A 20,311-nucleotide genomic window follows, 5' to 3' on the forward strand; every position below is an offset into this window, starting at 1 on the left:
ACACCTGACTTCGAATTCTTAAGGAGACCAGTGCTCACACTTTCATGTGCACAAGAGTCAGCTGTGGAGCTGGGGGAAAGGCAGATGCGGATTCAGCCTCTCAGGGGTGGGGCCTGAGTCGCTGCCATTCTAACAAGCTCGCTAGTTTTGCGACACTGCTGACCACACTTCCAGTGGCAAGACACTGTGACTTTTTCCCGTAGCCTCACTTTTAAAGCCTCCCATCTCCCCACCCCAGCCATTCCCTCCAACTTAGGGGTCAATTCCCCCATAAAGCCCCCATAGGATTGGCCGTGTCCTCTTGTGTATCCCACCTCAGCCTGGAACAGGGGTCCAGCTCAGCACACCCTTAGACCCATTGGTCTATGTCTTGGTCTTCTCAAAGATCCCTAGCTTGGTGTCTGACACATCATAGTTACCTAGCAAATGTTTGTTGAATGAATAAATAAGTTTCTTGTCTCAAAGAATCCATCTCATTGCATGTGCCAGAAACCTAAAGTTTCACTCTTGACACCAGTTTGTCCCCATTTGCACTCCATCACCAGCCAACTTAACTGCCCCAAGCGGTTCTCAAAGCTGTAGACTTCTCTCACTCCATCCCATCCTGGTGCGAGCCATCACTGCCTCAAGCCTAGTCTAGTGCCATAGCCACCTACCAGGTTGCTCTGCTGCTCCTCTGGCCCCCTCCAATCTGTCTACACTGCAGCCAGAGTGATCTCAAACGCAAATCTGATTCTAATATGAAGGAGATCCTTAACATGGCCTAGGCCCTGCCCAGCCTGGCCTCTGCCTGCTCCCCAGCAGGCCTCCCTCTCTCTGTGCTCTCCACACTGCCCTTGTTTCAGATCCTTGTGTTCATTATGCTTCATTCTGTGGCAGGGCCTTTGCACATGCTTTCCACATGCTTTCTTTCTTTCCTCCTGGGCATAGTCAGTGATTACCCCTCCCCACATCTGAACTCAAGGGCCACTTCCTCAGAGGAGCTTTCAACCTCACTGACCAGGTCAAATGCCCCTGTTATCAGGTCCTTCTAACACTCATATGCTGGACTTTTTTGTGGCACTTGTCATAGGTAAACTTTTTTTTCAAGAAATTCCACATGTATTTATATTTCATGAATCACAATTTCCAAAGCAAATAGAGCAAAAGTTGGGGTCCAGTTTAAACCAATTATCTGTACATATTTATTTATCTGACTTTAAAAGAATTTTAATTGAGAGATCCATCAAATTAAAAAGCACCTGTACTCAGAGGGGAGCCAAATATTTTTTCCCATTTGGCAAAACTAATTAGCATTGAAATATTTACCTTTATAACTACAAAATTTTATTTTCATTAATGTCCAGTGCTATTGTGTTTGGACTACAGGGTTTTTTTTAAAAAAAAATTTATTGTTTAATTTACATGGCTAAACATGCACCCATTTTAAGTACCAGCTCAATGAGGTTTAGAAGACGTACAGTCGTGCAAATGTATGCACTCCTCCTCCCCCTGACCCCAGGCAACCACTCATCTGCTGTCACTTTAGTTTTGCCTTTTCTGAATTTTCACATAAATGGAATAACACAGTGTGCAGGCTTTTGTGTCTAGCTTCTTTAACTTAGAACAATGTTTTTTGAGATTTATCCATGTTGTGTGTATCACTGAGTAGTATTCCATTGTACATACAACTCACCTGTTGATGGACATATGGGTTTTTTTCATTTTTTGCCTATTATGAATAATGTTTCTATGAACATTTACATACAGGTGGGGTTTTTTTGTTTTTTTGAGATTAGCCCTGAGCTAACATCTGCCGCCAATCCTCCTCTTTTTGCTGAGGGAGACTGGCCCTGAGCTAACATCCGTGCCCATCTTCCTCTACTTTATATGTGGGACGCCTACCACAGCATGGCGTGCCAAGCGGTACCATGTCCGCGCCCGGGATCCGAACCGACGAACCCCGGGCTGCCGAAGTGGAACGAGTGCACGTAACCACTGTACCACGGGGCTGGCCCCCACATACAGGTTTTTGTTTGGAGGTGTTTTCATTTTTCGTTGATAGATACCTAAGAGTGGAGTTGCTGGGCTATATGGGAAGTATATGTTTAATTTTTAAATAAACTGCCCAACTATTTTCCCAAGTAGCTGCACTATTTGCATTCCCACAAGCATGGCATGAGGGTTCTAGTTGCTCCATATCGTTTCCGGTACTTGGTATTATCATGGCTTTTCTTTTTTTTTAGCTACTCTAGTACAGTAGTATCTTATTGTGGTTTTAATTTCTATTTTCCATAAAGACCAATGGTGTCATATACTTGTTGACCATTCATATATCTTCTTTTGTGAAATGTCTGTTTAAATCTTTTGCCCATGTAAAAACCTGTTTTTGTTCTTTTGAGTTTTCCTTTTGACTTGGACAAATTTTATTCCAGTTTTATTCACAAATAATCGACATACATCTCTGTGTAAGTTTAAGGCATACAGTGTGATGGTTTGATTTACATATATTCTGAAACAATTACCACAATAGGTTCAGCTAACATCCATCTTCTCTTATAGATACAAAAGAAAGAATAAAGGAAAAAAATGTCCTTGTGATGGGCACTCTTAGGATTTACTTTCCACAACTCTCCTATATACCACACAGCAGCGTTCCCTGCAGTCATCAGGTTGTACGTTACATCCCTAGTGCTTATTTATCGTATAACTGGAAGTTTGTACCTTCTGACCGCCTTCCTCCGATTCCCCCTCCTCCCGCCTCTGCCTCTGGTAACCACAAGTCTGATTTTTTTTTCCTATGAGTTTGTTTTTTAGATTCCACTGTTTATTGCATTTTAAGAGTTCTTTATACATCTGGATATAAGTCCTTTGTCAGATACATGCTTTGCACATATTTTCTTCCCATCTGTGGCTTGCCTTTTCATTTCACAGGTGCAGTTTACGTATGTATGGCTATGCCTCCTCCAGATAAGCTCCATAAGTGCAGGGACGAAATCTGTTTTTGCCTGACACCTGGTGCAATGCCAGGCACATAGTAGATGCTCAATATATATACATATATATATATATACACACACATTTTTTTTTTGAGGAAGATTAGCCCTGAGCTAACATCTGCTGCCAATCCTCCTCTTTTTTGCTGAGGAAGACTGGCCCTGAGCTAACATCCATGCCCATCTTCCTCTACTTTATATGTGGGACGCCTGCCACAGCATGGTTCAACAAGCAGTGCGTAGGTCTGCAGCCGGGATCTGAACCTGCGAACCCCCTGCTGCTGAAGCGGATGTGCGAACTTAACCACCGTGCCACTGGGCTGGCCCCTGATTTTTTTTTCAGGAAATTCAGTGACTACAATCTGAAGTTCGTCTCCATCTCTTTCCCTAAAACCCTTGGGGAGACCAGACTTAAGGTTGTGAAACATGAAGTATCTCCTGGGGCAACCCTAAGAGGGGTATTGATGACTCAAAATAGTTTGTGATAAGATGTCTTGGGAGCCCCATGCTCTCCCCATGAAACTCAAGAATTTCAGTAGAGGGGCTTAGCGGTCCGGTTGGAAGAGGGGTCTTGAAGCTGCATTTGCGTAGAACTAGACTAATTTTACTTAGTGTGTGTGTGTGTTAGCTGCAGCTTGGAGACTCGGGCAGGCAGTGAAGAACGACCCCAGCTGTCCTTTCGAGCCCGGGCTCTGTGGTCTTTCTCTGCCTCCAGCCGTGCAGCGAGGAGTCTCCCTAGGCCTCGAGCCCCTGCCTGCCCCAAATGAGACCACCAGAGGGCGCAAGGGCCTCGGCCCCGGTGGAGGTGAGGAAACCTGCTCCGGAGGGGCGGGTGGCGTCGGGGGACGCTTCCTTCACCGTCCACAGGGAAAGCCCAGGGCTTTACAGGGAATCCGAGCCACAGGGACCCGGCGGTGCGAGAGGCGGGGCTGGGGGCCGCTGCTCCACATCCATTCACTCAACACTCACTGGGCATGTACGGAGCCCAAACCAGGCACCGAGGAAGAGAGAATCATCACCGATAGCGAGAGCCGTTCGCTGGCATTTCCGGAGACATTTACCATTTCCAGAACTTTTCAAGAATCCTTTACCTCGTCTGACCTCGCTTGGTCAGAAGTCTGCCAAGTGGGGGTTGCAGATGAGGAAGCCGAGGCTCAGTGGGCGGAACGAGCTCACCACGCAGCGGGGCAGCCTCTAGGCTGGCGGGCTCGGCGGGACGCCGGGCTTGGGACCGGTCCCGGTTACCGTGGCGACCAGCGAGCCCGCGGCGGCTTCCGTAGTCGGCGGCGGTCACGGTCGCGGGCGCGCACCGGGGCGGTCTGCACCGCGCTCCGGCGTCACATGACCGGCTCTAGGGCAAGATGGCGGCGGCCGCGATGCAGTGCCGGGGCTGAGTGACAGCGAGTGTAGGGGGCTTCTATCCGGGGTGAGGGATGGCTTCCACCTGGGCGGGGGCGGGGGCGGGGGTGGGGGGGGACGCCCTCCTCGGCCCGCTCCCGTCCCCTCCGCGCGCTGTGTCTGCCGGGACGGGGAGGAGTGACCGGGCCCGGCTTCCATCCTAGCCGTGCTCTGTGCTTCGGGGCAGCTCCTGTCGGTCTCTGGGCGCACCTCGTCTGGGTTTCCCCCATCCTCCTTTCTGCAGCCTCCTCCCCTCGCAGGTGGAATCGTCGGTGGGACCGGAGCGCGGGTGGGCGCGGCCCCCCAGGACCATGTCCGGGTCCGACACCGCGCCCTTCCTGAGCCAGGCGGATGACACGGACGACGGGCTGCTTCCCGGCACCCCTGGGTTACCGGGGGCCCCGGGGAACCCGAAGTCCGAGGATCCCGAGGTCCCGGACCGGGAGGGGCTGCAGCGCATCACGGGCTTGTCTTCGGGCCGCTCGGCTCTCATAGTGGCCGTGCTGTGCTACATCAACCTTCTCAACTACATGGACCGCTTCACCGTGGCTGGTACCGACTTCTGGGAGAAAGTTAGACGAGGGGAGGGAGCGGGGTCCTGAAGGTGAGGCTACCTGGCGGAGCCCATCCTGAGTCTGTTTCCCAGGCGTCCTTCCAGACATCGAGCAGTTCTTCAACATTGGAGACAGTAGCTCGGGCCTCATCCAGACCGGTGAGTGCAGACTCTGCCTGGGCACACAGCGGCTCTTCTGCCTTTTCTACCCTAGTCGGGGCCCCATGCGGGCTGCCTGGGGCCTCTTAGTGGAGGTACAGTGGCCAGAGCTAGGGGAGGAGATGGCTCTGGGGCTGTTCTGTTTAGGGGGGACACCACATTTAAAGAGGAGTTAGTTTCGAGTGATAGTTAAAACAGACCTGGGTTGCAATCTCAGCTTTCCGCTTACAGTGTGATGGTAGGCAAGGCCCTCAGCGTCTCTAAGCCTCAGTTTCCTTGTGGGTGAGATGGAACTGGTAATAACCCTGATGACCTCATGGGGCTGATGTGAGGATTAAATGTGATAATGCCTGTGAAGTTCACAGTGCAGTGTTGGGGACATGGTAGGCACCCCATAAATGATGGCGAGAGAGGGCGTCTGGAATTGGGAGAGATGAGCTTTACTTGTTCAGGACTTTGGGATTTGTGGGAGAAGCAAAGCCAGGACCAAATCCTCTTTTCCTTCGTCCCTTCTTCCCTCATTTCTTGAATGTTTCTGAGCACCTGCACTGTGCCAGGCCCCGGAGGAGGTGGCGATAACGTCTACAGAACTTGCCCAAGACCTTTTATGCCCATTGTCTTCTAATCCTTCCATCAGTCAAGAAATAGGTGTTATTATTCTTATTTTATAGAGGAAGCAGATAATATTATCTACGTTTTTATAAGGAAACTGAGGCTTGGAGATGAGTTAAGACTTGCCCAGCGTCACACAACAAGTTAGAATCAGAACAGGAATTTGAAACCAGATCTTGCAGTATTCTTTACTCCACTCCAGGCCAATAAGGAGCTGGAAGTATTTAAGGCAAAGTTTTTGGAGAAATGAGAATGAGATCATAAGTCAAGGTCTGCAAAGCTCTAAAGAGTTACTTAGAGAAGAAGCGAGTTTTTCTCAACAGCCTTACTCATTTTTTCATTCCACACGTGTTTATTGAGCACCTGTTTTGTGCTAGGCCATGTGTTAGTGATGGAAACGCAGTCATGGCCAATACAGGCAAGGTCCTTGTCTTCATGAAGTCAACATTCTGTGCATGAGGGGAACAGTTCATAAAAACCTAAACTAATGATGAGATGATTTTCTATAAGAAAAGTGGTTATGTAAAAGAAAAGAGTAAAAAAAAAGAAAAGAGAGGGACTGGATGTGTGGTGGTTGGGAAGGTGTCTGAGCTGGAACCTCAAGGAGCTAAGCTCTGTGAAGTTCAGGGTAGAGGATAGAATGTTCCAGATGGAGAGGACAGCAGGTGTAAAAACCCTAAGATGGTATTGAGGTTGGCACTTGGGCCGTTGGGGTACGGAGAAGGGAAAGTGGTTGAACAGGAGGTTGGAGAGGTAGGGAGGGACTAGATGACCGAACTCCCTGGTGTGGAGTTTGGATTTTGTTCTCGGCTCGATAGGAGAAAGAGACAAGTCAGCTGGGCCATCCATTCTACAGTGGAAGGTCTGAACAACATGGAAGATGGGGCTGGGAGCTCTGGCGGTTTCAGGGTTGGGATATGCGGCGGGTATGAGCTCTTGGTGAGGAGAAGCTTGGGGATCTGTTCTTCTGTGGTTATTGCTGCCCCCGCTCTCCCTCCCTACGCTGGAGTGGGGGTTGGAGGGTAGGTGTGCTGGGCTGGGCCGTGACTCTCTGCTTCCCCCCAGTGTTCATCTCCAGTTACATGGTGTTGGCGCCTGTGTTTGGCTACCTGGGTGACAGGTACAATCGGAAGTACCTCATGTGCGGGGGCATTGCCTTCTGGTCCCTGGTGACACTGGGGTCGTCCTTCATCCCCAGAGAGGTAGGCCCCGTGCTGGTTCCTTCTTCCGGTCCCTCCTCCCTCCCCCATCAATCTTTGCTGCTGCTCCTGGGAATCCTTTCAGACTGGGCCTGGGGAACTTCTTCAGTTGCCTTGGTCTATGCCATCTTATACCTGCTGCTTGCCTGAGTTAATCCGCCCACGCCGTCCTCTCCCCTTTTCTTCCAGAACCTTCTTCTGTCCATCATCCCCTCTCTCCCTGACCATTGACTCTTTCCACTCTACACCTAAACACTCACATTTCTCTACCATGGAGAAGACATTACCTGGATTGCCCTCCCTCCCTCCCTCCCTCCCTCCCTCCCCTCCTTCCTAGTCAGACTTCCCGAGAGGCCCCCTTAACCTAGCTCCGGTCTGGGTGAGGGCACCCAGGGAGAGGCTCTCACTCTGCCTGCACTTCCTCTTCTCCTGCTCCCACCTTGAGCGCTGCTGGCTGACCTGCCGCCACCACTCCATTGCCAAAGTCAACAATGACCTCTTGGTTGCTAAGTGTAGCTCCTACTTTGTAGTCCTGCTCGCGCTATATCTCCTGGGAGGCTCTGGCTCTATTGACCCACTTCTTTCTTCCGGAAACCCTCTTCTAACATCTGTGATGCCACTCTTCTGGTTTTCCTCCTGCCTCCTGGTTGTTGCTTCTTTGCTCCTTTGAAATCTCCTTTGTCTGTTCTCACTCTCTGCCCCAGGACTCTGTCCTCAGCCCAGTCCCAGGTACTGCGTACTCTCTGTGGGTGATGGTACCCTGTTTTAGCTTCAAGTGTCTGTTAGACAAATAGCCCCCCTACCTAAGATCATCATGCCCCCTTGGGGTATCTTGGGTGGGGTGGGCAAGATAGAAGTTAAGATTTATTTTTGTACCTACTGGGTACTTTTTCTTGTCCCATCCTCACAATAGTTATGTGAACAAGTTGTTATTATCCACCTTTTGCAGATGAGGAAACTGAGGCTCAGAGAGGTTAAGTTGCTTTCCCAAAGTCACAGCTAGTAAGTAGTGGAGCCAGGATTCAAGCTCAGGTCTGTCTGATTCTAAAACCCAGTTCTCTCCCGCCATCCCTGCTGCCTCTCCAGAGCCGGCTGGTGAGGTAGGCTGGGAGGCTGGCTGCAGGGTGGGGTGCCACCTCCCCCATGTCTCCTTCCTCAGCGATTCTGGCTGCTTCTTCTGACCCGGGGCCTAGTGGGGGTCGGGGAGGCCAGTTACTCCACCATCGCACCCACTCTCATCGCTGACCTCTTCGTGGCGGACCAGCGGAGTCGGATGCTCAGCGTCTTCTACTTCGCCATCCCAGTGGGCAGGTGAGTGGACCTGGGGCCTGGTAGGGAGGCAGAAGGGCCTGGCGTGGGGGACACGGCTGACCAGCTGTCTCCTCTCCTTTCCCACCCCCTTCCCCCAGTGGGCTGGGTTATATTGCAGGTTCCAAAGTGAAGGATGTGGCTGGTGACTGGCACTGGGCTCTGAGGGTGAGTCCAGTCACGGCCTGTGGAGGGTCAGCAGCATTATCACTGATGCCCCTCTCCTACCTTCAGACATTCCCCTTTTGAGGCAGCACTCACTCTTTCAAGCCTTCAGGAAGCCCGGATGCCTTCACCATGAAGCCATGTCACATGCAACCAAGCCACAACTCTTGGTTGCAGGTGACAGAAGCCCATTGTAAAACTGTAAGCCCCAAAATGGGACTGTCTTGGCTCTCATAATGGAAAGTCCCAGGATGGGCTTCAGGTAAAGCTGGATCCAGGACTCCCACACTTCACAGGATCATCCTTTTCTCAGCTCTACTCTCTTCTGTGTTAACTTCATTCTCAAGCAAAGGAAAGCTCCACGTGTTTATCTTCCCATTTAGAAACACTGGCACCCTAAATACTTGGGCAATAGTCTGGATGGCGTCTGATTAAATGAACATGGGTCACATGCCTGCCACTGAATCAATCATGGAGGCTGGGAGGTTAACACTACTGTTCTTGGCCAAGCCCTGCCCTGTTTGCGCTAGGTGGATTGAAAAAAGGGGGAGTGGTTTCCCCAAAGAAGATTAGAGTACTGTTAGCAAAGAGGGAGCAGCTAGGCTTGCAGACATGGGCCCCTAGTGGCATTTGCCTCTCTCCCCAGTTGCAGGTTCAGCTTCCTTGAGCAGACACTTACCCAGGTGTTTGAGGTCTTGGGGCCTGAGTTGCCTTACCACCCCCTCACTTTCTCCCAGCCCCAGGGTTGAGTGTGTCCCTGCCTGTGCGTGTCCTGAAGCCCACTCTTCCCCTAGGTGACACCAGGTCTAGGAGTGGTGGCTGTTCTGCTGCTGTTCCTGGTAGTACGGGAGCCGCCAAGAGGGGCTGTGGAGCGCCACTTGGACTCACCACCCTTAAACCCCACCTCGTGGTGGGCGGATCTGAGGGCTCTGGCAAGAAAGTGAGTTTAGTTCCATCCTGGCCCAACATCTGGGGCCCCCAGGGGAATCCTGACGTCTAGTTTGAGATTTACATGGGTGTGGTCTTCATTTACTTTTTTGTCAGCTGGCCCTACCCCTCAGCCCGGAATTCAGTCACCACTGCCTCCTTGTGGCAGCAGCTTGAATTACAGGCCCAGATCCTGGGAGCCAGGACAGCCTCCACAGCCAGGGCCCTGACCCTATTAAAATAAGCCAGGAAGGGTGAACAGAGATCTCCTACCCTGACACCTCAGTGGAGTCTGACTCCTCCCTCCCACCTGTGTGCAGCCCTAGTTTCATCCTGTCTTCCCTGGGCTTCACTGCTGTGGCCTTTGTCACGGGCTCCCTGGCTCTCTGGGCTCCTGCGTTCTTGCTGCGTTCCCGTGTGGTCTTGGGGGAGACCCCACCCTGCCTTCCTGGAGACTCCTGCTCTTCCTCTGACAGGTACCCAGATTGAGGCTGGGCTGGGTGGCCTGCAGGTGGCAGGGGATGGAGTGGAGAGAGTCTGCAGCTCAGGCTCAGGCGGGGAGAGTTTGAACCCCAGCTCCAGAAGCTGCTTCCTCTCCCCGAGGCTCCGTTTCCTGGTCTGGGAAGCAGGTGATGGGGTGATGCCTTCATCTGGGAGCTCTGTGAACCATGAGGTCTGTGCCTAGATGGACCTGGGTTGTGAGGGGGCTTGGGATGCACCAGCTTCCTCTCCAGGCTGTGGGGGTGAGGCTAGGGGGCTTTGCAGGCAGAGGGTCCAACCCCCATCCACACCCCTCCCCCCAGCCTCATCTTCGGGCTCATCACCTGCCTGACTGGGGTCCTGGGTGTGGGCCTGGGTGTGGAGGTCAGCCGCCGCCTCCGCCGCTCCAACCCCCGGGCTGACCCACTCGTCTGTGCTGCTGGCCTCCTGGGCTCCGCACCCTTCCTCTTCCTCTCTCTTGCCTGTGCCCGTGGTAGCATCGTGGCCACCTATGTGAGTAGCCAGCAGGTATCAAGGGGGGTGTCGTGGATCCAAGATGGAGGAACAGGGCACTGGGGCAGGACTGGGGTCAACCAGCATAGTGGTTCAGAGCTGACTCTGGAGCAGGAATGCCTGGTTTTGCATCTCAGCTCTGGCCCTTCCTAGCTGTGTGCATTGGGCAAGTCACTTAACCTCTCTGTGCTCGGTTTCATCATCTGTAAAATGGGAATAATAGTAGTATCTGTCTCATAGAGGTGTTGTGAGGATTAAATGAGTTAACAGATGAGCCTGGTACATGGTAAACCGTCCATGTGTTTGGTCTTCTTGTGATGAAGACTCCCCCATCCCCCAGATTTTCATCTTTGTTGGAGAGACACTGCTGTCCATGAACTGGGCCATTGTGGCTGACATTCTGCTGGTGAGTAGCTGGGCCACTCCAGGGTTAGCCCAGAGGCTGATGAGAACAGGGAGTGGGGGCAGGAGGTCTCACTTCCCTTGAATTGTGGCCTTTATTTCATTTTCAAAACCAGCCCCAGACTGACTTCAGAGTCCAGCCCCCGATGGGCTTGTAGTCTTGGCCTGCCCTGCACCCCAGTCACACGTCTGAGCTGGGGTTCACCTCTGACCTCAGCCCAGGCTGAGCCTTCGCCCTGTCCTCAGCCTCTGCCTCCTGCCCCTCCTCCCCCCAGTACGTGGTGATCCCCACACGACGTTCTACCGCCGAGGCCTTCCAGATTGTGCTGTCCCACCTGCTGGGTGATGCTGGGAGCCCCTACCTCATTGGCCTGGTGAGCACTGCCCCTTGGCTTGGCCTGGGGTGGGGGTCAGGGGACCCTGTGTTCCCAGCACCAGCTGGTAGCCACCGGCCTGAGCCTGAGCCACGTTGGAAGGCCCCAGTTAGGCGTCTGCGCCCTCTGTGCCAGTCCCCCTTCACCTTGGATCCTTAACTGGACAGGAAGGATTTTGTCCTGGCAGAGTCCCACAGTGAGGCCACAGAGCTCACCTGGCGGTCCAGCCCTCCTGCCCTTCCTGGCTGCAGTCTGTGTTCTTCTGGAGTTCGGGGGCTCTCCCTGCGCCGCTGACTCTGTCTCCTGGCTTTCCTCTCCTGTCTCTGGCAGATCTCCGACCGCCTCCGCCGGCGCTGGCCACCCTCCTTCTTGTCCGAGTTCCGGGCCCTGCAGTTCTCGCTCATGCTGTGCGCCTTCGTCGGGGCGCTGGGTGGTGCAGCCTTCCTGGGCACTGCCATCTTCATTGAGGGTGACCGTCAGCGAGCCCACTTGCATGTGCAGGGTCAGTTGGGCCTTCCCTCTGTCTATCCACAGCTCCTTGCCCTGCTTGTCCATCCATCCGTCTGTCCAGTCCTGTGTGTGTGTCATCCCTCAGTCCATAGCCCTCCCCTCATCCAGCTTCACGTCTGCCTGTCCAACAAGCTGACGCCCGTGTGTCCACAGCCCTGGTGGCTCTGCTGCCTTGTCCAGTGCCCACTGCCTCTCGGTCTCCTCCCTGGCTTTGAGTCTATCTGTGCATCCAGCCCTGGCTCTGACCCCTTCCTGGCAGGTCTGCTACGTGAGGCAGGGCCCACAGATGACCGTATTGTGGTGCCCCAGCGAGGCCGCTCCACCCGGGTACCTGTGTCCAGTGTGCTCATCTGAGGGGCTGTCACTCACCCACCTGCACACCTACCCCATGAGGTGCCGGGCCCAAACCCTCAGCCTGGCCCAGCTTCTGGGAGGAGCCTTGGGCCGTGTTCCAGCTCCCACACACTACACGGGTAGCCAAGCGAGGGGTGGTGGGGGTCTGGGAGGGTGGTCCCCCTCCACTGGAGCAGCCCCAGGGGCTCGGTGCTATTTGTAACTAAATAAAATTTGTAGCCAGACCCCAAGTGCCTGTTGAGTCTCTCTGGGTGCTAGTGACTTCTGACGTCTGGCCTGCAGGGGATGCCCATCTCTGGCCCCAGGGTCCAAGGGCTCCCGGGGGCTGTTGGGTCACTCCTGTGGGGCCTTGGGCAAATCCTGGCCCTTCGGGGCTGCGTGAATGAGAGGGTGGAGTGAGCTGGCTTGGTGTGACCATGAGTCATGCTCACGTTTCCCCCAGAGCCTGCCCGTCTTGGCAGGTCGGCCAAAGGAGGGGTGGGGGTGGCCAGTGCTCTGTGCCTCTCTGGATTCCCAGTGGCAGAGCCTCCCTCCCTGCTGCCTTCTTGGGCCGTGGCTGTGGAGGCTCCGGCTGCTGGCCTGCCAGTCTCCCCTCCTCCTGCTGGTATGAGTTGCCACTTGTCCTGGAGGCCAGTAGACCCTTCTTGAGGGCCTGGGGGCGGCTCCTTGGGCCTCTTCCTCCCCCTCCCCACTGGCTAGGTGGGGGTGGGAAGGGGGCGGGTGAAGCCGGCTGAGGAGCCGGATGATTTCCTGCCCTCACCCGGCCTCACCACAGCTTCCTGCTGCAGGCGGGTGCGGAGGAGAGCCGGGTGTCGAACAGAGGGGCAGGTAGGGCTGGGGTGCAGGGTCCACGCAGGGTGGCTGGTGCCCCAGACTCCAGCCCAGGCCTTGGCTTGGCTGCCCTGGGATCAAGGGTCTTCCAGAGCCAGTCCTGACCCCCAGTCAGCCTAGCAAGGGGGGGCGATCCAGGGCCCCCAAGCAGGGCACAGCTGCCCCCCACCCAGCTCCAGCCTGGTACCTGCTGGGCCCTGCACCCTGCCGGCCCACTCCTTGCCCTGCACCAGCTCTGCCCCGAGGGGCCTGTGGCGAGCAGCCAGGCCTGGTCCAAGCTCTCTCCTGCAGATGGAGGCGGCCATCCTGATCCCCTCCGTGCTGGGCCCCCTGCTGCTGCCTCTCTTGGCCGTGTTGCTGATGGCACTGTGTGTGCGCTGCCGAGAGCTGCCAGGTGAGTGGGAGCTTGTGGGGTGACCCAATGTTTGGACACACTGACAGGGGTCCTCACCCCGCCCCCCCAACCCCTTACTCCGTCTTTAACCTTCCCTAATTCTGTCCTGCGCGCGGAGACGCTGAGAGCACCCGACGCCATCACCCTCAACCCTCTTCATTCCCTTTTCCTGCCTCACCAGCCCTCTCTTCCCCCAGGCTCATATGACAGTGCTGCCACTGATAGGTGAGTCGCCCCATTGACCCTGCGTCTCTCTCAGTACCCGTGTGGGGCTGGGCTGGGAGGCTGGCTGGGCCTCTCCTGGCCATTTCTCCAGCTGTGTCTCTCCTGCTAGCTTGACCCCAAGCAGCATCGTGATCAAACGGCCTCGTGAGTACACGGAGGGTCCCTCCCTTGAGGGTAGGAGAGAGGGTCCCCTGGAGTATGAGAGAGCGTGTGCCTTTGTTCAGATTCCCCCTGTGGTGTCCACATGGCCTTGACCTGAGCTGGGGATGGGGAGGGAAATGGGTGCCCTTAGGCCTGTCCAGGGCATGGGGGTTTCAGGGGTTAGCCTGCCCCTGAGGCCTCAACGAAGGTAGGGGCGTGATGTCTGGAGTCGTTCCTTCAACTTGGTCCTGTGTCCTCAGCAACACTTGTCCCATGGCCACCAGCCACTTCCTACCCGCCTGTTACCTCATTTCCACCCCTGAGCCAGCCAGACCTGCTCCCCATCCCGTAAGTAGCCCCTTCTTCTCCAGATTCCCCGCTTTACTCCTCACCTCCTTGGATTGGGGCCTCTTTCTCTCTTATAACCCCTGTTGTCCCAGAGCCCCACCCCAGCATGACCTCTAACCTTTGACTTCCAGGAGATCCCCACAGCCCCCCGGGGGCTCCCACCACATGCCATCTTCCCGGCAAGGCTCGGATGGTGGTAAGCATGGAGCGGGGCCTGGGGGCTGGGGCTGCGCGGAGGCTAGGCCCTGCCTGAGCTGACACAGTCTCCCTCACTCTCTCTTTGCAGCCAACAGTGTGGCGAGCTATGAGAATGAGGGTGCGTCTGGGCCGGGTGCCCTCGCTCGGGGGAGGCTGAGGCCTGCTCTGGGCTTTGCTGACCCCTGTGTCGTTACCCCCAGAGCCGGTCTGTGAGGACGCGGAGGACGACGAGGATGAGGAGGACTATCACAACGAGGGCTACTTGTGAGTGGCCAGGCGGGAGGAGGGGGCTGAGGCCGGGGGTCCTCGCTCACCTTCCTCTTGACCTCCCCACAGGGTTGTGCTTCCTGACCCTGCCCCGACCACCACCGCCAGCACCGTCGTCCCACCAGCTCCCGTGTCCAAGAACCCCGGCCTCCGGGACAGCGCCTTCTCCAGTGAGTCGGCCGTTTCTGGCCACTCTCCAGCGCCTCCGCGCCGCAGCCCCTCCGCTCCTCTCTCTCCTGTTATTTCTTTGCTGCTCGCTACCCCTCCGTGTTCTCTCCTCTCTCTAGAACTCTTGTCCTTCAGATAGTGGACTTCCTGCTCCAATCTTCTCATTTTCTTACTTTTTCTCTTCTCTTTCCTATCTTTTTGTCTTTTCCTTTTATTGTCGGTGAGATTTCCTTGACTTTCTTCTTCTTTTGACTCCATTCTTTTACTTTCTCTCTCAAAAAAGAAAAGCTCTTTCTTGATCTCTGACTATTCCTTTTTTATAGCCTCCTGTTCATGGAGCTAGTATCCTCTGGTACATCTCTAAGGGTATTGATTATGCGTTGTCTTTTTTGGGTTGTTTTGGGAGTTTTCCTCTGCCTCCTGCATTTCTTCCGTTTCCTTTGAGCTGCTTTTCCCCCTTTGCTTTGGTCGCCTCCTGCCTGTGAGCTGGCTTCCTCAGTGTCGCTGATCATCAGGGCTCTCCTACTGTCCTCTCCCTCTATCCTCGCTCTGGGCCATGCCTTCTACACCCTGGCTTCATTTGCTGTCCATATTCCCAACTTGCCGCCTCTCTCCTGGGCTCCAGATCATTTGTCCAAGTGCTTCTTTTCGTTCGTTCCTTCCTTCACTCACTCATTCATTTGTCATATTCACTGGGGCCTCTGATACAACAGCTAATGGGCTGGAGTCATGATAAAAGAGCTAGGGTTTGTTGAGGGCCTGCTCCATGCCCTGCTAAGAGTTTTCCATGTACTAACTTATTAAATGTCACAATGCCCAGGTGCTGTTGAGCCTGTCCCTTCCCTTCCTGTGCCTCAGTTGTCCCGTCTGTATGATGACAGCGCTTACTATATGACAGGCCCTGTTTTAGTATTCGCTGCTTTAATCCTCAAAACAGCCCTTGGAGGGGGGAACTGTTACTCGCCCTATTTTGTAGTTGAGAAAACAGACCTTGAGAATTAGGTAGCTTGTCTGAGGTTACAAAGTTAGTGCTGGTGCTGGATTTGAACCTGGATAGTCTGGCTCCAGAGTCTGCCTCGTGCATGGCCTCGTGGAGAAACAAGTCAACACGTAAAAGAGCACGATACTGTCGAAGACAATAGGTGCTCTGAAGGGAGTAAGACAGGAGTGGGGGGCAGGGCTGGCCTGGCTGGGGAAGAGGGGCCAGCTGAGCTGGCGGCACCTCTGACCCAGCCCACCCTGAGTGTCATCTACCCCTCCGCATGTGCCACCAGCCCCGCCGCTCCGAGCTTCTCCCCGTCCCTGCTCCCTAACTGCGGGGCATGCTGGGGTCTGTCTTCTGGTCTCCTCTTTCCCACAATTCCATTCCCTCCAATCAGTTCTAGTCAAGTTGCCCTACTTGTCTCCAGTACATGGCCTTTGCCCTCATCCAGCTGCTGGCATCGCTGGTCTGGAGCCCCGTCCCTGCATCCCTTGGGGGCCGACTCTGGTGATGGGCTCTAGGTGTCCGTGTGTGGGAGTCTTAGGCTGGTTATGTTGAAAGTCTTTGGTGTCCACAGTTGGGAGCCTCTGGGTGTCTTCCCTCGGGGGCCCTGGGAATCTATGCTTGAGGGCTCTGGGTAACGGTGCTGGGGGTCTCCGATGGTTTTCCTGTAGTGGAGTCGGGTGAAGATTATGTGAACGTTCCTGAGAGTGAGGAGAGTGCAGATGCGTCTCTGGGTGAGTGGCTGGTGTCCCCCTGGTGCCCTCTGAGGGTCCACCTTCTCTCCCTCACCCTCACTCCCCACCCCCACTCTCAGTGTGTCTGGGCCCCACCCCTGGGGGTGCCCACAACCTCTTCTACACCTCCCTCGCCCTCTGCCTGGGTGTTGTCCTGCTCCTTTCAGTGTGGCCGTCTCTCCTTCTGACCTGTCCCCACAGATGGGAGCCGGGAGTATGTGAACGTGTCCCAGGAGCTGCAGCCCACGGCGAGGACTGAGCCTGGTGTGTGCTGGGGGAGGTGGGGGCAGAGGCTGGGGGAGCTGCCTGGGGGAGATGGTTTATAAGCTGAGACCAACTTCCCCTGCTCTCACAGCCACCCGGAAAGCCCAGCGCGTGGAGGATGAGGAAGAGGGAGCTCCAGATTATGAGAATCTGCAGGAGCTTAACTGAGGGCCTGGTGAGAGTCCTGCCCAGCCCAGCCCTGCCCTGGGCCTGTGGGCTCCCATCCTCCTCCCCCAGCCTTGCCCACTACCTCAGCCCTGTCCTCTTTGACTCTGGGGACCCTTACCCCATAACCCCTCCCTCTCTCCCTGCCCTCTTGTGTTTCAGTGTGAGGTGTGCCTGTCCTGGAACCAGCCTTGCCTGGGAGAGCTGAGCTGGGCAGCTGGCAGTGGCTCTGGGGGGCCCCACTTGGCACCCTGTCCTGCCTCCAGCCTGATAACAGCCTGAGAATTTCCCCCCTAACTTATTGTCACTTTGGGGTCCAGTCTGTTTGCCCCCAACACTCTGCACCTTCTGACGCAGCCTGAGAATGAACTCCCCTGGGCCCAGCCCTACTCGGTCATAGAATAAAGGCTGGTATGGTCTGTAGTGCTTTTGGCTTCGGGGAAGCCCAGTGGGTTGGAGTCGGGCTGAGGGCGGGCTGTGCCTGAGGGCCACGTGTGCGTGTCTGTGTGTGTGTGTGTGTGTGTGCGGTGGGTCTCCGTCTTCCACAGACACATGTGCTCCCGCCAGTCCTGACAAGGTACTCCGTGAGTGACTGTGTGAACGATGGCGGGGACACATCACCTTCTGAACGAGACGAGTCTGACCCAGGCCGGCACTTCTGCGTCTCAGACGCATCTCCCCGTGAGACAGCCCACAGAGATGGCAGACAATGGCTGTGTCGAAGAGAGCGGGGCGTCGGGTAGCACTGGGCGCCCAGTGAAAGTCTAGAGCAAGACTGCTCCCCGCTGGCCCCCAGCTTCTCCATCTTTAAAACAAGGGGGTGGACTTGACCTCAGAGGGCTTTCTTAATTCTTACCTTTTATGGTTCTCAATAAAACAGAACTTAGAAATTGTCTAAGCAGCTCAAAAAGTCAGTGTGCAGGGCAGCACGGTTCAGACTTTGATGTGTGGCTGACTCAGCTGAGGTCCTGCTCAAACGTGGCTTCTGATTCAGTAGGTCTGGAGTGTGGCCTCAGAGTCTGCGTTTCTAAGGAGCTCCCAGGTGCTTCTGCTACTGCTGTGCGGAGAAGCACACTTGGAGTAGCAGCTTCTGGTGGATACTCTGGTCACTGATCGGCCCCGGTGTGGACATGTGGCCTAACCTGGGTCAGTGAGGACCAGCCCTGCGACTTGGGCAGAAAGTGGTGAAAGGAGAAGCTCTTTCTGTTCATGCAGTTGTTACGCTGGAATAATGTAGTCCCAGTGCCACCACTTGGAGAGCCTGCCTGAGAATGAAGCCAGCGTGGAGGAGAGAACGGCCCATAGACGGACCAGGCCCGTCTCCTGGGGATGTCACAACTCCCGGATCCAGTCACACCTTAAGCAGGACACCCCTTCAGACTTCCCAGTTACACCGGCCAATAAATTACCAGTTTTCTTCGACCTGCTTGACCTGGGGTTTCTGTCACATACAGCCAAAGTAGTCTTGAGTGATACACAAAGTTGTTGGCATCCTCTGTGGGCTCCAGAGGTGATAGCACCAGCTTCTCTAGGGAGTGCCTGCTGCACGTCCGTGCTTGTGTCGAGTCTCCGTCGTTCCCCTGTTGTGGTTGCTGTGGGCATCCCTATTTCACAGGTGATGAAACAGGCTCAGAGAGGAGCAGTGATTTGCCCAAAGGCACACAGCCAAAGTGGCAAATCTGGGATTAGCTCTGTCACCTCCAGGGTCACCGCCGCCAGTCTCTTACTCCGGGTGTTGTGCACAGCACTGGCTGCCCCAAACCGGGGAGCTCGTAAGACGCCCAGTTGGAGAAGTGGGGGAGGCAGGTCTGGGGAGGAGATCGGACAAGCTGGGCATCGACAGGTGGAGTTGAGTCATATTATTTGGAGGAAATAGAAAGAGGCAGAGGCACCTTTGTGTCTCTGAGGGACAGAGAACAGTTTACCAAAAAGGCACGTTGGTATAACCACCTTGGAGAACAATCTGGCAACATCAGTAAAGCTGAAAATGGCGTCCCTTTACCTAGCAAGTTCCCGGGTGTAAACCCTGACAACTAGCACACAGGCTAAGGGAGTGGGCGCAGGAGGCTCAGGCCAGCGTCGCAATGGCTGGAAACAACAGCCAGCCCTCATCGGGAGAAGGGGCAGGGAGCTGCCGTCTAGCCAGCCCAGATGCTCACCAGCAGGGAAAAACGTGTGAAGGGCATCAACACCTATCAGCACGGATAAATATCACCAACAGCTTGTGGAGTGAGAGAAAGAAAAGTTGTTTTATTTACATAAATTGCAAAACATGAAAAAACTGTAGCTATTGTTCAGGAATATGTATATATGTAAGGGTATCAAGGTGTAGGCAAAGGAATGAGGAGTGCTGGATTCAGCAGAGTGGTGAGTGGGGGCGGGGGGGAGGACTAATTGGGAGGAGTTCAGGAAGACCTCAGGGATACGTGTAGTGTCTTATTAAGCAGGGTACACAAGTAGTAGATGTGTAGTTCTTTTAAGCTTTTGCATATGTGAATGGCTTTGTAAGAAGAAGAGACCAAGGCCCAAGGAGGGAATGGATGGGGGCAGGAGGGTGGGGCGGCTTTAGTAGACAGTAAACAGGCGGCTGAGAGTTGCTGGTCTGTCCGTGCCAAGCAAGGGAGTTGCACATGCTGCTGCAGGCCTTAGGAGCAGCACATGCAAAGGCTGTGAGGTGGGAATAGTGAGGAGGCTGTTGGAATAATCCACATGAGCCATGGTGGTGGACTGGCCGAAGACGGGGCACGGACAATGGAAAGAGGTGGTAGAATGAGCAGATGTTTGGGAGGCAGAAGCAAGGGACAGGGCGATAGGTTGGCTGTGGACTGTGAGACATGGGGAAGTCCAAGGTGTCTCTGGTCCTTGCCTTGGTGGATAGTGGGGTCGGGGTGGGGGGGGCCATTCCCTGAGGCACTAAGCACTTTCCCATTTGTGTTTCTCGGACCAGGCAAGAGGATGTAGCTTTACTTCCACCAATCGATGAGCCAGGCAGGACAGACAGAGCAGAATCAATGTGACAAAGTCCACAGGGCTGGGTCTGGAGTTTCTTAGCGCACTGGGGTGGTCAGTGGGGAGAATCTCTGCAGATGGAAGCTGGGGAGCAGAAATAAATTTTTTCTTGAAGTCTGTTGTTGGACAAAAGGTAGATTTAGTGGTCAGTGAGAGAGTGTTTCTGGAATTGCTTGGGTAGACGTCTGGGTGCTTCTAAAAGCCATTGGGAGGTAACAGCTCTCTTGATCTGGGTTCTCTCAGAAGCAGTCCTTGAGGGTCCCAGTGCAAGTAGTTCATCTGGGAGGTGGTCCCAGGAAACACTGGCAGGGCAGTAGGGGAGTGAGACAGGAAAGAGAAGGCAGCCAGCAAAGGGTGTCTCATACAGCCAGTTACCACTGCGGGCAATGGGGTGCGGCCCTGCCAGGCCCGCTGGCAGCCATCTGGCCTGGGAGGGAGCTGGGGTCACTGGCTGAGGCTTCTCCTGGGGGATGTTAATTCTCCAGAACTTCTGGCCTGCCAGTCACATGGGCACGGGGCTCCAGTGGCCAGAACAAGCCCTGAGCAAAGGAAGGCGGGTGGTGGCAGCCGTGCAGGCCAGTGTGCACTGAAACATGCCAGGGCGGCCACAGTGCCTGCTACCAGAGCTTGCTACCAGAGCCTGGCTCTCTGCA

General features: G+C 54.9%; 2 protein-coding genes across 8 annotated transcripts; both read left to right on the forward strand.

Annotated features, from left to right (window-relative positions):
• The first annotated feature begins 3,746 nt into the window (after window positions 1–3,746).
• Window positions 3,747–12,153, forward strand: SPNS1 (SPNS lysolipid transporter 1, lysophospholipid). 3 transcript variants are annotated; one of them, XM_008537866.2, is made up of 13 exons: window positions 3,747–4,401; window positions 4,634–4,925; window positions 5,020–5,085; window positions 6,763–6,899; window positions 8,056–8,207; window positions 8,306–8,372; window positions 9,164–9,309; window positions 9,617–9,772; window positions 10,100–10,289; window positions 10,630–10,695; window positions 10,967–11,065; window positions 11,396–11,567; window positions 11,835–12,153. In XM_008537866.2, exons 2-13 carry the CDS (start codon window positions 4,685–4,687, stop codon window positions 11,927–11,929), a joined length of 1,587 nt encoding a protein of 528 aa, XP_008536088.1. In that variant the 5' UTR covers window positions 3,747–4,401; window positions 4,634–4,684; the 3' UTR covers window positions 11,930–12,153. The 3 variants fall into 3 exon arrangements, with proteins under 3 accessions (XP_008536088.1, XP_008536089.1, XP_070424336.1); XM_008537867.2 differs by having other exon boundaries at window positions 3,777–4,381; XM_070568235.1 differs by lacking the exon at window positions 3,747–4,401 and having other exon boundaries at window positions 4,560–4,925.
• A 60-nt stretch (window positions 12,154–12,213) lies between these two features.
• On the forward strand, window positions 12,214–18,071 carry LAT (linker for activation of T cells). Of its 5 annotated transcripts, XR_011524790.1 has the most exons (15): window positions 12,223–12,533; window positions 12,718–12,757; window positions 13,052–13,154; window positions 13,352–13,379; window positions 13,489–13,523; window positions 13,781–13,868; window positions 14,000–14,064; window positions 14,155–14,184; window positions 14,267–14,330; window positions 14,403–14,503; window positions 16,158–16,220; window positions 16,422–16,484; window positions 16,576–16,659; window positions 16,812–17,060; window positions 17,217–18,071. XR_011524790.1 is itself a non-coding variant. In XM_070568238.1 (14 exons), exons 1-13 carry the CDS (start codon window positions 12,346–12,348, stop codon window positions 16,650–16,652), a joined length of 945 nt encoding a protein of 314 aa, XP_070424339.1. In that variant the 5' UTR covers window positions 12,223–12,345; the 3' UTR covers window positions 16,653–16,659; window positions 16,812–18,071. The 5 variants fall into 5 exon arrangements, 4 of the variants coding, with proteins under 4 accessions (XP_070424338.1, XP_070424339.1, XP_070424341.1 ...); XM_070568238.1 differs by having other exon boundaries at window positions 16,812–18,071; XM_070568240.1 differs by lacking the exon at window positions 12,718–12,757 and having other exon boundaries at window positions 12,404–12,533; window positions 16,812–18,071.
• Window positions 18,072–20,311: the final 2,240 nt, after the last annotated feature.

Source organism: Equus przewalskii, chromosome 12, assembly GCF_037783145.1.
Source record: "Equus przewalskii isolate Varuska chromosome 12, EquPr2, whole genome shotgun sequence".
Classification (NCBI taxonomy): Eukaryota; Metazoa; Chordata; class Mammalia; order Perissodactyla; family Equidae; genus Equus; species Equus przewalskii.

Bases quoted from the DNA above. Each gene is read 5' to 3' on its own strand.
- SPNS1 (XM_008537866.2), top strand. From the start codon at position 4,685: ATGTCCGGGTCCGACACCGCGCCCTTCCTGAGCCAGGCGGATGACACG. The intron at 8,208-8,305 runs GTGAGTGGACCT...CCCTTCCCCCAG, and splicing joins TTCGCCATCCCAGTGGGCAG to TGGGCTGGGTTATATTGCAG. The intron at 10,696-10,966 runs GTGAGTAGCTGG...TCCTCCCCCCAG, and splicing joins TTGTGGCTGACATTCTGCTG to TACGTGGTGATCCCCACACG.
- LAT (XM_070568237.1), top strand. From the start codon at position 12,346: ATGAGTCATGCTCACGTTTCCCCCAGAGCCTGCCCGTCTTGGCAGGTC. The intron at 13,380-13,488 runs GTGAGTCGCCCC...CTCTCCTGCTAG, and splicing joins GACAGTGCTGCCACTGATAG to CTTGACCCCAAGCAGCATCG. The intron at 14,504-16,157 runs GTGAGTCGGCCG...GTTTTCCTGTAG, and splicing joins CCGGGACAGCGCCTTCTCCA to TGGAGTCGGGTGAAGATTAT.